Source organism: Podarcis raffonei, chromosome 8, assembly GCF_027172205.1.
Source record: "Podarcis raffonei isolate rPodRaf1 chromosome 8, rPodRaf1.pri, whole genome shotgun sequence".
NCBI lineage: Eukaryota > Metazoa > Chordata > Lepidosauria > Squamata > Lacertidae > Podarcis > Podarcis raffonei.
The window spans coordinates 48969163-48985322 of NC_070609.1; the positions used below are offsets into that span (position 1 = coordinate 48969163).

At 51.9% G+C, this 16160-nt stretch overlaps 1 protein-coding gene across 6 annotated transcripts; it reads left to right on the plus strand.

Annotated features, from left to right (window-relative positions):
* Window positions 1–15863, plus strand: DBNDD1 (dysbindin domain containing 1). 6 transcript variants are annotated; one of them, XM_053399905.1, is made up of 5 exons: window positions 26–304; window positions 8203–8355; window positions 8781–8927; window positions 12094–12280; window positions 12379–13015. In XM_053399905.1, exons 1-4 carry the CDS (start codon window positions 274–276, stop codon window positions 12255–12257), a joined length of 495 nt encoding a protein of 164 aa, XP_053255880.1. In that variant the 5' UTR covers window positions 26–273; the 3' UTR covers window positions 12258–12280; window positions 12379–13015. The 6 variants fall into 6 exon arrangements, with proteins under 6 accessions (XP_053255883.1, XP_053255882.1, XP_053255881.1 ...); XM_053399904.1 differs by lacking the exon at window positions 12379–13015 and adding an exon at window positions 14544–15863 and having other exon boundaries at window positions 27–304; XM_053399908.1 differs by lacking the exons at window positions 12094–12280; window positions 12379–13015 and adding an exon at window positions 9794–11793 and having other exon boundaries at window positions 1–304; window positions 8781–8921.
* Window positions 15864–16160: the final 297 nt, after the last annotated feature.

The window sequence follows — 16160 nt, forward strand, 5'->3', positions numbered from 1 at the left end:
CCCGTCCCCTCCCCTCGGCCAGTGCCTAGCGGCGCTCCTCGACGGCCGAGGTGGGGGGCTGCCGCCGCGGCCGCCGCTGCTCTGCTGCGCCTGCCTTCCTGCCTCGCCCCCCGCCCGAACCGGCCGGCCGGGCCCGCTCCTGCTCCTCCCCGGCGATGAGCGCTCGGGCTGCTGTCGCGGCTGGTGCAGTGACCAGAGCGGCGCGCACGGAGGCGGCGACGGCTCGTCAGGCGGAGGAGCGCACGAGCGCAGCGGCTGCAGCAGCCCGGACGCATGGAGGGGCCGGGAGGGGCCGCCACCCCGGGTAAGTGCGCCGCTCGCGACGGAGGACGCAGCCCTAGCGGGTGCCCTCGCTCCCTCCCTTGGTGGATCGCTGGAGCAAGTGGGGCCGCCGCCCCGCTGCCGCGGTGAGGGGCTCCGTCTCGCCTGCAGCGGGCGCTGCTGCGCAGGAGCTGCCCGGACTGGCAGGAGGGCGCCTCGGACGCTCCGAGGGGGCAGTTGGACGGGGCCGCTATCCTCTCCCTCCCCGCGCTGGCCAGGAAGGGTCCCCAAGTGGACTGACCAGTCCCCGGCCGCGAATCATAGGGATCACGCGGCCGGTGGCTAGTTGGTGGTGACTCGGGCGGAGGGCGCCTTGGGGATCCCACCGCGCGCCCCCAACTTAGGCGAGGCGCCGCGGAGTGTGTCCGCGGAGGATGGATGGGGCGCGCAGTGGGGTGTGACCGGAGTCTGGACCTCTGGGCTGGGGAGGGTGTGGCTGCCTTGGGCGCGGTGCGGAGGTCGCGTTTGGGCAGGTTTGTCCATTGCCGCTTTGCAAGAGGCTCCGGGGTGATGCGTGCTTGGAGGGCCCGATGGAGCTGGCTGCCTTGCGGGGCGCCTGCTTGGCACTTGGGGCTGCAAGTTGCCTGGCCGGCTGCTTTGAGTGGAGCGGGAGGGAGGCAGCAGTTCCAGGGGTCTTGCCCAGGGCAAGTAGTGTGCGCGCTCTCCACTTTGCTCCAAGCTGGAGAAAGATCTCTTCCCTATCCCTCCTAGAAGCAGGCAGAAGGTCTCTCAGCTGCCCCAGCTGTGGCACCCCTCGAGGGTATCGTCCCTGTTCCACATCTGGAGCCCAGCAGGCGAGGAAAGGCAGCCCAGCAGCCCGATGCCCTGGCCAGATTCCCCTGACCAGGGCAAGCCCGCGGGCAGGCTGGTTCTCCGCTGCCGGAGGAAAGCGCCTCCTTGCTGCTGCCCTGCCGTTGGGAAGATGCTGAGACAGGCCCAGCATCGGAACCCGCAACGAGGGCCCCCTTGTGCTTCACAAGCGCTCAGGATGAGGCGAGTTGTCCCAGGACCCCGCCGGGCTTTGCTTGTTTTTAATTATAGGCCTCGCTAGAGCGCCCTTGAGCATGTGCAGAGTTCTTTCCTCTTTTCGCTGAATAAACTCAATCAGCGCCCTCCCCAGGGCTTGAGCTGCTGATTGATGCGTGTCTTGCCCTTTTACCCCAACTCTCTTGGCCACTAGCAGGGGGCGGGAAGGGGTGCTGAATAATATTGGAGAGACAAAGCGTGGATTTCATTCAGGCCCCTGCTACCTTCCTCTTTCCCTCACTCCACCCCATACACATTTATGGAAAGGCTTCCATCTCTGACTGGCCTGATTCCTGGCAGCTCTTGTTTTGAGTATCCGCAGCCAGCCGTTTATTCCCCGTACCAAACGCGCAGCTTCCATCAGTCCAGGCCTGGTGACCTGGAGCGCCTTTCACGTAATATGAGTCAGCAGCAGTTGTGAGAATCTCCACACGCCCCCCCCCTCCTCCAAGCCCCCTTCCTTCAGCTGCACGAAGGATGCTGGAAGGGGCAGGCTGGGAGAAGAGCTGAGATGATGGGAGTTGAGAGAAGCAGGCAGGCTCCCTCCTTTTTGGGGGGAGGATGTAGATTGGGGAGGGGGCTGCAGGGGGAAGGGGCAGCCAGCGCAGAGCAACTGGGGTGATTTCCCCAGACAGCTCCAGTCCTTCCAACTCAACAGTCACCAGCAAATTCTCCTAATTGGATTCCCTCTCAACATTCTCCGTTAGGGATGTTGTCAGATTTAGGAGCCTCAGAAGAAAGATGCAATTTCTGAATCTGGCAAGCAGATGCTTAACATTAATGCATCGGCATGATTTTAACATTTAAAGGCGCACACATTTTCAAACCTGATTCCAAGATCTGGCCAGAGGCATTTCATCAGACACCCAGGGATGGCTCTAGTATAGTTGGAGTTAGCAGAACCTTTCCTGCTGGAGTCCAGCCCTGGGGGGCCACTTTACATACACAAGGGCTGGTGCAGACCAGCCTCCTATTGGCACGGTGAGGAATATATTGAACAGGAGGAGTCCAGGCATTCATTGCCAGGAGCAGCAAGGAACTTTTCTCTCTCTCTCAAGGCAAGGGCCTCCTTCCCTAGGGTGATCTGTGGGGTCTATATACTGTTGGTTGGCAAAACAGATAACAGCACTGGGTGGGGCCAGGGTCAAAAATGGGCAGTGACATCTCCTTTTCTTTCTCTCCTTGCTATCCATTTTCCCCACTGCTGCCTATTTTCTCTCTCACTTTTAGGCAACCCTTCTTCTCCACCTCTCACTATCTCCAGCAGCCCCTTCTCCCCTCTCCCCTGCCTACCACTGTCTCTTTCTGGCACCCTTTGTTCTCTCTGTCTTTTTGACATCCTCCCCCCCCCGTCTTTTTCTGACACCCCTCCTCTCTCTTTCTGACACCCCTCTTCTTGCTTCCTCTCCCTCTCCACCCAGCAGACTGCCAGGGGAGGAACAGATTCTTCTTGTCAGAGGCCTGAACTGATGGCTTACAGAGCGTTTTTGCAATGAGCCTGAGAGCCGCAGGTTGTCCCTGCCCCTGCTTTGCAGCCTACATTTCTGACACAGAGGGAGGGAAGGGAGATGGAGACTGGTGGGGTAGATGGGGAAGGATATGCATTCATTTCAGAGGAAGCAGAAGAGATCATAAAAGCAGCAGGCACATGAGAATATAAAACCTTATCTATAACTCTTTCATTGGAGATAGAAACCACTATGAAGGAATGATTTTTGCATTACGGTGCTCCATTGGGGAGCAAGCAGAAATAAGATCCTTTAACACAGCATCTCCCTTCTTTCCTGCCCCCCCCCAGCAGCAGGAATGACCCAAAAATTTCCTTATTAACATTGCACACCCTCCTTTAGAGAAATAAATCTGACATTTAGATGTGGCTGTTACTAGTGACCTCCTGAGTCTGGGCTATTGTGTTTGTTTTGAGCCAACCAAAAGCATGTCAGTGATATTTCAAAAAGGAACCAAGGCTTAAGGATGAGTCAATACTGTAAAGAAGAAAAGAGGATCCTGTCTCAGACTGGCAGCTTCTGCTCAGCAAGAAAAGTTGGGGGGAATTGTTGTCCTTTCCCCTAGACTGGAATAACATGTGAATCTATATAATAATACACATACACAAGCCAGGAGTTGGCAACTTGGCACCCATGAGCACAATGGCACCCTTGAGGTCGAGCTTGGGTGTCCACAAAGGCTTTTGGCCTACCCGCCCCCAGTCACTGTCTTATTGCCCGTGAAGTTGTAAGGGGGGTGGTCCTACTTTCTTCCCCTTGAAAAGTGTATAGCTATAGCACTAAAGGAGGAAGTTGGAAGAATGTTGCTCTTTCCCACATCCTCTTTCACTTCTATGTGTTTTTCAAGGCTCAGATTACGTATTTTATTTAGATCCTTTGGAAAAGCAGAACGCATATGTGTGTGTGTGTGAGCATTTTCACTCTTTCTGTCTCTCAGGTTGGGGGCTGTTCTAGGGAGAGAAGAGATCAGAGGCATTGGCACTCCCTCAAAATTCCAGATGTGCCCAGAAAATGGTTCCCATGCCAGTTTTCAGCTGCAGAATGAGGAACATGTTCAGCACCTCTGAACATGTGCAGAGTATATTTTATTTACCACTGGGATGCCACAAATCCCCAGATACTTAGCTGGTTAAACATCTGTCTTAATTTTGTTTAGATTGTTTTTTATTGGTTGTTAAGACGATTTTAAATGATTGCATTGGTGGCCACTTTACCAGGAAAGCAGACTACATATGCATGCAGAAAATTAACCAGCAAAATCAACAAACCAATGGGGGTGGGTTTCAAGACAAACTGTAGCCCTGGTACTTCTCTTTTTTGGAGGAAAAAAGCATTCCCTACTGGAGCTGTTTGTAAGGTGGAATCTGCTGATCACCACGAGCTGCTGCAGGTTAAACAGGCAATTCTGACTCAGCAAGGAGTTCTGCAACCTGCAGAATGGGTTGGATGAAATGCAAAGAGTTTGGACAGAATCCAGACACAGTTAAATAAACAGCTCTGTTTGGGCTAGGAGAAAAGCGTGTTTGTTCTGTCTCTGCTGTTGGAAAAGGACAGTGGATGCTCTTGGATGTTGGGGGCCTCCTTTGAAATGAGCATCACCCCTGCTGGCAGTGCTGTACCCCCAAAGCCCCTTCATGACTCTTAGGTTAAGAAAGAACCAGATTTTTACCCACACTAGTCCATATATTCCCTGGGGCCCCATCATCCCAATCAAATAGATCAGAGCATGCTGACTGCAGAACTGGCGAAGAAGAAGAAGAAGAAGAAGAAGAAGAAGAAGAAGAAGAAGAAGAAGAAGAAGAAGAAGAAGAAGAAGAAGAAGCAGCAGCAGCAGCAGCAGCAGCAGCAGCAGCAGCTTTGGATCCATGGCTTGATTGCTCACAACTTAGTTTGGGAGGCATTCTCAAACCCCAAATGTTGTCAGCAGCTCAGGAAAAGAATATGTTGCTCTCACTGAAATTCCCCCTTTCACTGCCCTTGCTTTGAGCTGACTAAATGGAGACTTCTTGTTCTCTCTGCTCAATGCTAGTAGGTTCATTGCCCAAGGGCTGTGGGCTCCCTTTCCCCTTAGCTCCAGTCCATTAGGGAATATTGCCCCTCGCTTCATTCAGTGCTGCTAGTACATCTCTATTGGGAATCAATGCCCAACTCCCCCACCCTCCTCCTGCTGGGCACATTGCGCTGCTGCTGCACGTCTGTGGATGAGAGGAGGAGGCATGGAAATTAAAGAGCACTTTGTTTTTCCAGTGTGATGCCACAGCAAAATTCTGGAAGTGCACACATACACACACACTTGCAATCATGTAAGGGTACCTGGAGGACTCAATTTCAGGACACAAGTGCTGGAGGAGGGTAGTTTTGTGGGGGAGAGTGATGTGAAAAATGAGAGCAGCATTGACCATGGGTCTTCCCAGCACATCAACATGCATGCTTAGCTAGCAGGGATTTGCATTTATGTTTCGGATAACAGCACCAACATCCTGCCTGTTAATGAGCGGGTAGGACCAAGCCTGCCAATCATTTGTGGCACAAACCTTGTGTGCCCCTGTTGTAGGGTGCCAGTTGCCTGATAGCTGGCACAGTGCTGGGGCAGTGCCTGTGTGTGGCCTTGGCACAATGGACGAGGCGGAGAGTGATTTCCCAAGCTCAGAGGTTCTGCTTTTCTGTGTCTCTCTAGCTGAGCCCTTTATATGAGTGGACTGTGCAGACACAGCCTTTCTGGCACCAGCCATGATGTAAAGAGGGAGAGGGGGCACACATGCAAAGTCCTGGCACCTGGGGAGGGTCATGTGTACCACAACAAGCCCCTGACTTAGCTGCCAACACTGGGCAAAGTGAACGTCTCATCAGAGCATCTGGGGAGACCTGAGCTATGACCTACAGGGAACACCAAAGAATAGGATTTACTACAGCAGCCTTCCCCAACCTGGTGCCCTCCAGCTGTTTTGGACCACAATTCTTATCACCCCCAGCCAGTGCTGCTTATGGGAATCATGCACCAAAACAGCTGGAGGGAATCAGGTTGGGGAAGGCTGCTGGCTCAGAGTCTCTCATTGTGTGACTGTTCTAGACTCTTGTGCATTTGCATTGCTGGGATTACCTGCACATACAGAAGCCAAGGCTGCTGGCATGTTTTCCACCCCTTGGGTACAAAACTGATGGCCACAGAGTAGGGGGTCAGTGGGGAGACATCTGAGCACACCCAGCCCATGGCTCACAGGCAGGACAGTAGCTCTGGTGGCATCTTCCTTCCTCCTGACAGACCAGCCTTTGTTCTGGGTATGCCTGCCGGCCTGCTCTCAAACAGACCAGTCTTTTGTCATTGCAACTCCCAGCAGCAGCTGGTTCCTTAGCAGGAACCCCAGGTTCTTGGTACCCATCTGTAAATTGCCCTGGGAGAAAGTGCCAACCTTTCTTCCTTTGCCGCTCTTCAGGCAAAGCCAGCTGCTGCTCTTCCTGTTTTGTCCCACACCTCTCTGGGTAGCTCTAGGAGTCCTTTTAGAGTTATGAGGCAGGGGGTGCTTAATACTGGGGAAGGGGGAGATAAGGCCCCTCCCCCTTTCCTGGATGAGCTCTTCATCCAAGGCTGAGCAAACAGAAGAAAGGGCAAGGAGAAGGAAGGAAACAAGGGCTAGGGAGGCGTGTATCAGGTGTCTGCCTTTGCAAACACAGCCCCTTTGTTAATAGCCTCACAGCTGCAAAGAGCCTCTTGCTGCAGATTGCACAGCTTTGCTCATTTACCCCCTTTTTCAGTTTGGGGTGCCCATCCTAGAAGAAAGCTGCGCAATGATGCTTTGAAGCCTGGATATTTCAGTTGGTTAGAGCGTGGTGTTGATAATGCCAAGGCTGCAGGTTCGATCCCGGTATAGGATAAGGTTACCAGGTGTCCCCGTTTCCCGGGGACAGTCCCCGGATTTACAGCTTTCTCAGCATTCACATGTACATAGCAAGATTTATTTTAAAAATCTGGTAACCTTAGTATAGGACAGCTGCCTATTCCTGCATTGCAGGGGGTGGGACTTAGATGATCCTCCGAGTTCCTTCCAACTCTACAATTAGATGATTCTAAGACCATGAGCCTGCAGAAGTGCATCTGTGTGGCTTGGCTTGGCCTGAACGGGAACCACGTAAAGAGGGAAATGGGAAGGGAAGATGAGAGGACAAAGACCACAGGGGTATTGCAGGTTGGCATTCCTATTACGTAAAAAAGAGGGCACAGATTTCCATATGAAATTTTATATGTATGGCTGTATAGCCAGGCGTCCTTTTCTCATGGTAGCTACCCAGATGCCAGTGGGGAACCGTCAAGCAGGAGCTGAGCCCAAGAGCCCTCTCCTCACTTTGATTCCCAGCAACTGCTGTTCAGAAGCAGGTTGCCTCTGACTGTGGAGGCAGAGCATGGCCATCGTGGCTAGGAGCCACTGACAGACTTACCACCCATGAATCTGGAAGGCCTTTGGTTGGCAGAGGCTTGGTTAAGGGCTTGGAGTCGAACAGAAAGCTATTAAGGAGTGAGGCCACAGGAGGAACCTGCAGGAAGAGCAACAGCAAATATCTTAAGCTGAAGTTTAAGTGGAAGAACCGTGGGAGACGCTTTTGACATGGTGCCAGTCTGTGCTAGATGCAAGGAGGGGATAAAAAAAAAACACCACACACACACACGGGGGAGACAGCCAAGCTGCAGCTAGACATGGTTGACGCAGCAGGCTGGATTAATCCTTGCAGCCGAATTCAGCACAGGAGGGTGAAGAAATGCAAAAATGGAGAGCCAAAGGAAAGAGGAATGCTGTACCTCAGCCGAACAGTGACCCAACATCTGAGCTTTGGTAGAAGTGGGAGGTGGAAGTTGTTCCTTGGTTTCTCATCTGCCATGAATAAGTTGCAGGAGTGGCCTGGATAAGGAGCTGGAGTTTAAGGACAGAGAAGCATTAGAAAAGCCTGTCCAGCATTCTGTTCCCACAGTGGCCAATGAGGTGCCTGTGGGAAACCCTCAAGCAGAACCTGAGTGCAATAGCACCCAGAAAGTGGTCTTCAGAAGCATTACAGCCTCAGACTGTGGAGGCAGCACCATCGTGGCTAGTAGCCATCCAGGCTGGTAGTCAGTTTAGGGTTCTGTTCCCAGAATTCGCTGCAGAAACAAAGGGCAGTCCCACTCAGCTCCCTTCATGCCAAATGGGGGGGGGGAGGCTTGTATGGGAAACAGGTCTCTCCTACCTGTTGGCCACCAAGCCTGACTGTATCCACCTGAACTGAAGAGGGATGCTGATGCTGGGTGGGTCTGATCAGGCCTGCGTAGTGATTCTCCCTCTGCTCTCCTGTAAGCAGATGCAACCCTTTGTCGTTTCAGAGCTGATTAAAGGGGCCCAAACGCCAGAGCGGCTGGCCCCCATTATTGTACCCATACATGGACTGGTGGAAGAGCCCCACAGCCCCCCTGCTGAGGAAGAAGGAGGGATCCCAATCCCCACTTCCGGGCTGCTGCAGGTTGCGGAACGCAGGCGTAAGTAAAACCTGGAAGGAAGGAGTTGGCTCTCTGCTGGCTGTAGGAGAAGGCATAGACCTTTCTGGGCCCCTAGCCCAGCTCAGCAACTCCCCCTGAGACCCTGGACTCCCTTACAGCTGCATCTTCTGGGAGCTGCAGAAAGGCCCATCTGGGAGCTTACCACAAATAAGAAGCATACTTTGCATTCATTTAAAGTGCAGAGGCTAAAAGGCTGAGCTACAGAATCAGGAAAGTCCCTGGCTCAAATCTTGCCTCTGCCATTAACCCACCAGTGTTCCCTCTCAGGCCTCAGTCTGCAGACCATCTGCAGTGTGGGGAGGGCATGTCCGAGTCCAGGACAACTGACCCTATCAGAGGGCCTTCTCATCTGTTCCCACACTGCCCAACTGGTCATGGTTCTCACTGACATCTTGTCTCCACAGAACCTTTGAGCAGCGTCTCCTCCCTCGAGGTGCACTTTGACCTTCTGGACCTAACTGAGCTTACAGACATGTCTGACCAGGAGCTGGCGGAGGTCTTTGCTGACTCCGATGATGAGAACACAGGCAATGAATCCCCTGCTGGTAAGCGTGGTCTCTCGATTGAATCTTAAACCAATTAATCATGCAAGCTTTAAAATGGAGGAACTAATTAGTCAGTTCCAACTGCATACATCTGCATAGACCTAAGATAGGTTGGGGGAGAAACACGTTGGGATTCAAAAGAGGGATCAGCAAGCTGTGGCGCTTGAAATGTGGCTGGACTACAACTCCTATCATCCTTGACAAAAGAGTGCAAGACGAGACTGCTGGGTCGAGCCAACGGCTGCAGATCTGATGATCAATGTGGCACTCATCCTGCTCGGCAAGTGGGGAGAGGCAATGTCACATAAATTTGCTTTGCAAAGCAGCTAAGCAAGTGCCTTATGGGGGGGGGGGTGTCAGCTGACACCTTTCCACCCATCCCACCCTCTAGTAATCTCACTTGCAAGTGTGAGATTACTTAGGAGAAGTATATCTGGAGAGGTGACTCTGCTCTCCAGTTTTGATCCTAGAAAATTTTCTAACCACAAACAAAGTTGCCGTTTCTGCAGCTTCTTAGAATGCTTTCCTTTTTATACCATAGTTCCTGCTGGCCGGGATTAATGTTGTTACCCCATTCAGTAGGATTTTATTGATTTCAGTATAATTCTGGTCTGTTGTTCCCCTCCCCAGGCTTTAGGTTTAACAAGAAGCAGTTCAGACATGATGCCACAAAGGGCCTAAACATCAGATGTATGCCCTGAGATCTGTTGCGATCCAACCTGAAGCATATTCAGTTGCAAAATGGCAACTCTGTATGGTGCCTTACGGCTCCGCAAAGTATGTTTCTGTACTCAGGTGCCCTAATTTCCTTTTCCTTTTTCGTCATGCATCTAATTCTCAAAAGTACTTTTTAAAAAACTGTTGATGTTCAGTGCACAAGAGTGAGTCTATGAGGCCCAATTCTTGCAGCGTAATCTTATCCATCTCTAGCCAGAGGTAAGTCCCACTGAGTTCTATGGTGCTTACTCCCAGTTAAGTGGGAACAGGATTGCAAACAGAGTAAGATGCTTTTAATCAGCTAGGCAAGATCTAGGGCACAAAGACTAGGGCAGTGGCGGGGAAAAGAGTGCCTGGCAACTGCCTTGTGGGGCTTGCACATCACTCCAGGCAGAGCTGCTGCGGCAGAAAGGTCACCTGAGCCAATCAACCCCACCTGTGATGATAAGGAACCTAAGCATGGAGTGACAGTGTGAAATCTGCTTAATCAAGCATGCCGGTAGGGGTGTGTGTGCGCCTCATTAAGCAGCCCAGCTGTGCCAAGAGTCTCAGAAAACAGATAGCATTTGACAGGTGTCTCAGAAAGGGAGACACTTTGGCTTAGAGGATGTTCTCTTTGATTGTGGAAAATATCAAGCTTCTCCCTGGGGCAAGCTGGTTCTCCTCTGAGTGATGATGTCCTCATTATCTGCTTGAGGATGATGCGCAAGCTATTGCTCTAGGGAGGGCTTGTGCACTGTGGGGGGGGGGGAGGGAGGGCTCCTCCATCCCATGATTCCAGGCCCTCTTCTCCTGCCCCTCCCAGAGCAATGGCACGATGAGCAGCTGTGCTGAGAGGGGTATGAAGAGGGTGTCTGCGATGGTGCCTGCAGAGGCAGCAGCTGCATCCCAGTGACACAGATGGAGTGGAAATGCAGATCAGCCTCCTTGGTGGGGAAGTGTGAGTGGAATTAATGAGGAGAGTTCCCTGCACTCTCGGCAGACAAGAAGAGGCAGGGAGGGAAATCCAGGCCGCAGGTCGGCTTTTTGATTTGTTATTATTGGCCATCATGTGCATGGATCACACAGAAGGAGGCGAGCAGACTCTCAGGAGATCTGCTAAAAACACCCAGTGGATCCCACACCTCTGTTCTACTTCTTCACAGAAAATGCGGGGCTCAAAGTCCTCCCTCTTTCATTCGGAGGCTGCGTCTGGAAAGGGAGCTTCTTTGATTTTGAGCAGGCCTTGCAAACTGTATTGGCTGCACAGGCCGCAAGTTCAGCAAGGGAGACTCACGTGAGCTGCTCATCAAGGCCCCATGGAACTAGCTGGATGTGTCCTTTGATGTGGACACAGCTGGGAGCTGGCGTTGCGCATGACCAGCTGCCCCTCGCCGGAGAGGGAGGACTTTGTGTTTCTCACTGAGAATTTTAAGTTGGTTACTGTTTTAATCTGCTTCTCTTCTGCTCTGCTGTTGTTTTATCTGCTTTGGATATTTGTTTTGTTTTTATTGTACATTGCTTCAGATAGCTGCCTTTGAGACCCAGTATGTGGAAAGATGGGTCATAAATTAAGGGCTCGTCCAAACTTGACTTGTATTTTGATTGCATTGTGCCCTGATTACCGTACTTTTCTGTCTATAAGACGAGGGTCTTTAATTTAAAAATTAGCTTTAAAATTATCCCTCGTCTTATACTTGGGTAGTGCAGAGTGGGGTTGGGTGACTGGTCGCAGCTGCGAGCAGGAGATTCTCAGCGGCGATAGTGCTGGTGATTGGTGGCTGTGACAAGGGCTGCTGGCAATTGGCCATTTTCCATTTTCGTAATTTGGAGTCCCCCAAAATAGGGGGCGTCTTATACATGGGGGCGTGTTATACATGGAAAAATACAGTAATTCCCCAGGGTCCGAGAGGTTTTCTCATTGTTCTGCAGCTGTGCCTTTTGAAAATCAGTTCTTACCCACTGAACTGGACCTTCGTAGATGCATAGAAAATCCGAAGAGAGATGTTGCTTACCAAGCTATTGAGTCAATGGGTACAATGGATTTTTCTCAAGAGACAGCCACAGAACAATGGGGAAACTCTTAGACCTGGGGGAATTAGTTGGTACACGATGCAATCAGAATACGGGCAGACGAAAGTGTGGCTGAGCCCTGATTTTTGCAAAATCTCAAAGAAAGAAAGAAAGAAAGAAAGAAAGAAAGAAAGAAAGAAAGAGAAAGTTTTGAGCTTTTTAAAAGAGGAAATTTGCCAAAAAAACCCCAACACTTCCAATGTAGGCTGTCATATACCTGGATTTTCCCAGACATTCTAAACGATTTCTGAAAATTCTGCTGGACGCTATTTTGGCAGACAAATCCCCAGATATGTCTGGGAAATTCCGGACATATGGCAGTCCTAACGAAAGGTCTGTCGGTGTGAGGAAGCAACCAGGTGTGCTGGTCAGTCCCGACCTGCCTTTCTTTCTCTCGGCATAGGTCTGCACCCCCACCCTAACCCCCGGGCCGGCTACCTGCGCTCCCCATCCTGGACGAGGTCAAAAGGTGATCAGGGCCGGGAGAAGAAGCACCTCAGCGACTCGGAGCTCCAGGCCAGCAAAGCAGACACTTTCCTTACTGTGGAGAAGCCGAAAGAAGAATAACAAGAGCCAGAAGCCAGACCAAGGTGCCAACACTCACTCTTGCACTAACCACAAATTCCAAGCAATTTGTGACCTTAAGAGACATTCATTCTGCCTCCTCCTCTGCCTCCCTCCCTCCCAGGTCAAGACATTTGCCAGTCTTGCTGGTTGTGTAAAAATCATTTCGCTTAGCCCCTGGCCATGAGTTACATTTGCCCATCAGGACCTTCTCTGCATCGCCATCAACACCAAGCAGCAAATGCCATGTCTAGGGGAGACGGCTGCAGCCCTGTTTCCTTTAGGCACTTTTGAACCTTCTGCTGCTACCTTCTCAACAAAGCCAGTGGCGATGAACACACCAAGAGGCTACCTTGCTGGGGACGAGTAGAAACGGGAGAGGGAGAGCGGCTTGAAGCACACAGCAATAGAGAAAAAGTTCCCCTTCTTCAGCCACGTGCCTTGAGCAATGGTGGGGTGATGGGAGGCAGCGTCTCAGCCAGGGAAAGGAACCTTGTTATACCAAAGGAACCCGGGGGAACTCAGAACCATTTCTACAACACTTCCAGGATATGTGATGAAGCCAAAAGGCCAGCTGCCAGGAGGACCTGCTGGGAAAGGGTGGAACCAGCTCTCACTTCCAATAGCACATTTTCTTCCCAGTGGCCTTAACTCCCAGCTGCTGCTTTGGGGTTTTGGTCTTCTTAGCACACAGCATCCACAGGCTTGGCCTGGCTCAGCATCAGGGCAGCTGCACACTTCTCCTCCTGCAACTCTGTGCATTCTCACAACTGCTTTGAAGCCAGGAAGGAGCAGGACCGAATTGAGCAGCTAAGTACGTCCCCTTGTGAACTGGGGAGGCCTCTTTGTGCCAGTGGAAAGAGGCACGCTGCTGAGACTGCTTCTTGCCCTGTTGTGCATTAAACCAGAAGCTCTCAGCCAAGTGCTGGACCCAGCTTGTGTTTTCCCTAGTGGTGGCCCTCTGGTGCCTGAATGCCCTTGTAGCAGGGACAGGGAGTTAGTTCAGTCTCTGGGGTCCCCTTCAGCACAGGCTCCTTCCAAGGCTTACACACCCTCTTGTACCCTATTGAGGTTTGGGGGCCTCAGAAACTTTGGGGGCCCACTGTCCAGTTTACCTTACCTTCCTCACCATGGCTGGTCAGCCACTTGGTGTTGCCGCTTGGCAGACTGGGCACCTGTTGTTGGCACCCAGTTAGCTAGACCCAGAGGGTTGCATCCCCTCTCTCCCCCCCCCTCCTCTCCTTCTCAGGATGGGAAAGCCAGGATGGGGCAGGAACAGCAGCTTCTCTCTCCCAGCCCGACACCATTCAGATCATGTTGCTCCATTCACTTTGCAAATGTGCCGCAGTCCTTACTGTGTTTGCTATCGAAACATGCCTGTCAGTGACATTGAACCGGAGGCTGAGAGGTGGCGACTTGCAGCTGATGCCATTCAGTTAGGTGGGACCACAGGCCAGAGCTCAGCCCAGCCCTCCAATCCATCAACCACACTGACTCTCCAGACCTCCAACAGAGACGGGGGCACCGCACAAGCCCCAAAACCTACAGAGTAACTGCACAGCCCTGTTCTGGGTGACTGCATCTTTTTTGGGGAGAGAGTAGGGGGGCAGAGGCTCCACAGCCTGAGACACCGCAGTAGCCATGGGCGAAGGGAATGCTGCATTTCTTTACAGCCACCAAGAGAGGTGGTCTGGGCCTTAGTTTAAAGCCGGTTTCCTTGCCAAACAGATCAGAGGGCGACAAAATCTTCTCATGCATTCCTGGGATGAGTCTGTAGCAAGCAGCAGCCTCCATCCTCTGCAGCAAAATGCTGGCATCTTAAGGCAAGAGGGATTTGTGTCAAGACAAATGGAGCTGCAGATGCGTTCCTTCCTCCTCTTTGGGAATTCAAAAATGCACAGCCCTCAGCCCTCTCCACTTTGCCTGCCATGCCAGAGGAGATAAACTTTCAAGCCCCATTGTGGAGCGCAGAGCGTAGATGACGAGGACTCTGTGGCTTGTCCAGAGTTTCACGGCTTAACAGATAAGCATCTGCTGATTGCAGCACAAGCCGATCTCGCAGCCAGCTGAAGTGGAAATGCTGGTGTATCATGATGCCCAGATGACATATGAGCCACCAGGGAATGTGTGTGTGCATGTGCCGAGAGGGGGCTCAGGGAGAACAACAGCTGCCTGCTTCCCAAGTTGATCCTTTGCTTCCACAGCCAAATTCAGCTGTTTGCAGGGATGCTCTCAAGTGCATCCACACCCTTCCAGTTCACGAAACCCAGTTTGTTGTTTATAACACAGGAACCAGAAGCCAACCCTGGAACCCTGAGTCCCTGTGCCAATTTAAGCTGGATCTAACTGGGGCTTGTGGCAGAAGAGGGACATCACCGAAAAGAAGCCTCTTCTGGAGGACGCGAGGCTGGTTTCATCCTTGCTATGATCTGAGGAACAGTCAGCTTTGTTGGCCAAAGTGGAGGCAGGAAGCTGCAGCAGGGATACCACTAGAACAGCACAATTACAGAGGCCCAGAGGCAAGGGGAGCAGGGGAGCCAAGGCCACACAGCTCTGCTTGGCCAGGACAGACTTCCCTGGCGCGCTGCATTTTTCTCACTTGGCACAGCGACAGCATCAAGGCCACTTGAAAGCAAAGGCCACAAAGCTCTTCCAGGTGGCGAGTTCAAATTTCCATCAAGTCCAGCCCCTTCATGCTTGGAGACTCACCTCTGGGTTGCTCACTCTTGGCAAAGCACAATTCCTGTGGCCTCGCATTGTGCGCAGGTGGGAGAAGGCGGCCTCAATAACCCTGACAAATCACCCCTGGGGTCTCTGCTCAAGAGCTGCTGGAGGCTGTCCTTCACAGCAATCAGGGTTTCTTAAAGCCACAGAACCAAATTTTCTAGGAGCAGCACCTAGAATGACCCATACCGTTCTCTCGCGCCCTCCTTCCTCATGCCAACAGATCCAGCCAGTTGCTTGGCTGGGGGCTCCTTTGCTCCCTCTGAAATACTCAGCACACACAACAGTATTTACCTGGGCACAGAGGACCAACCAGAGCTTTTCTGCAGGCACTCAATGAACAGGGGTCAGGAAGGCAGGAGGTGGCACTTCCAGATACTTCTTGCCCAGCTCTTGGCCTCTCACTGGGCAAGGTGTAAGAGCTGGCAAAACAAAGTCTCAGTTGCTCTTGCTCAGGCAGTGTGACAGAACTACAGATTTTACAGGAGCCAATCAGAAGTGTGCTGGATATCACCTAACGATGACCCAACGTGTCCTTTGCTGTTCTTGGGGCTGGGCTGCAACTTTGACTCTGTCACACAATCCATTTGCTGGTGCCATGAGCAGGAAAACTGCCCAATCGACCTTGCAGACCCAGGTCTGACCTTGATGATGCCCTGCACACCACTGTCTTGTCATTCACCCAACAGACGTGTATAATCCAGGTTTCTGCACTTGGGGTTTGAAGTTTGAATGTGCCCAGTTATGGTTTATTGCTGCCCCCCTCCAACCCCTGGGGTCAGACAGCAGTGGCCTCTAAAGCTGTGGAACAGACCCAGCAATAGATCACAGGGTGTGTCCTGTCCTGGCAATGTAGTCTGAACCATTAAAGCAAAATCATTGCTTTTTCTGTTGTTTTGCTTTGTTCTTATGAAGCAAGGAAACAAACAAACCCACATGCAGAAGAAAACAGGCTGTTTATCAAATAAATACACTTGCATTCCCAAGTCCAATAGATTCCTTCCCTAGTCCTTGCATGGGAGGAAAGGCTGCTGAAGTCAGAATCCACAGCACATTGGAAGTGAGGTGGTGGGGGCTGCTGTAGGTTTCCAGCCAGCAGCTGGAAAACCCACAAAATCTGCTTTTGGCAAACTGTGTTTTCTTGCTCCCTACTGATAACACTGAGGCTCAACTGGGGGTGAC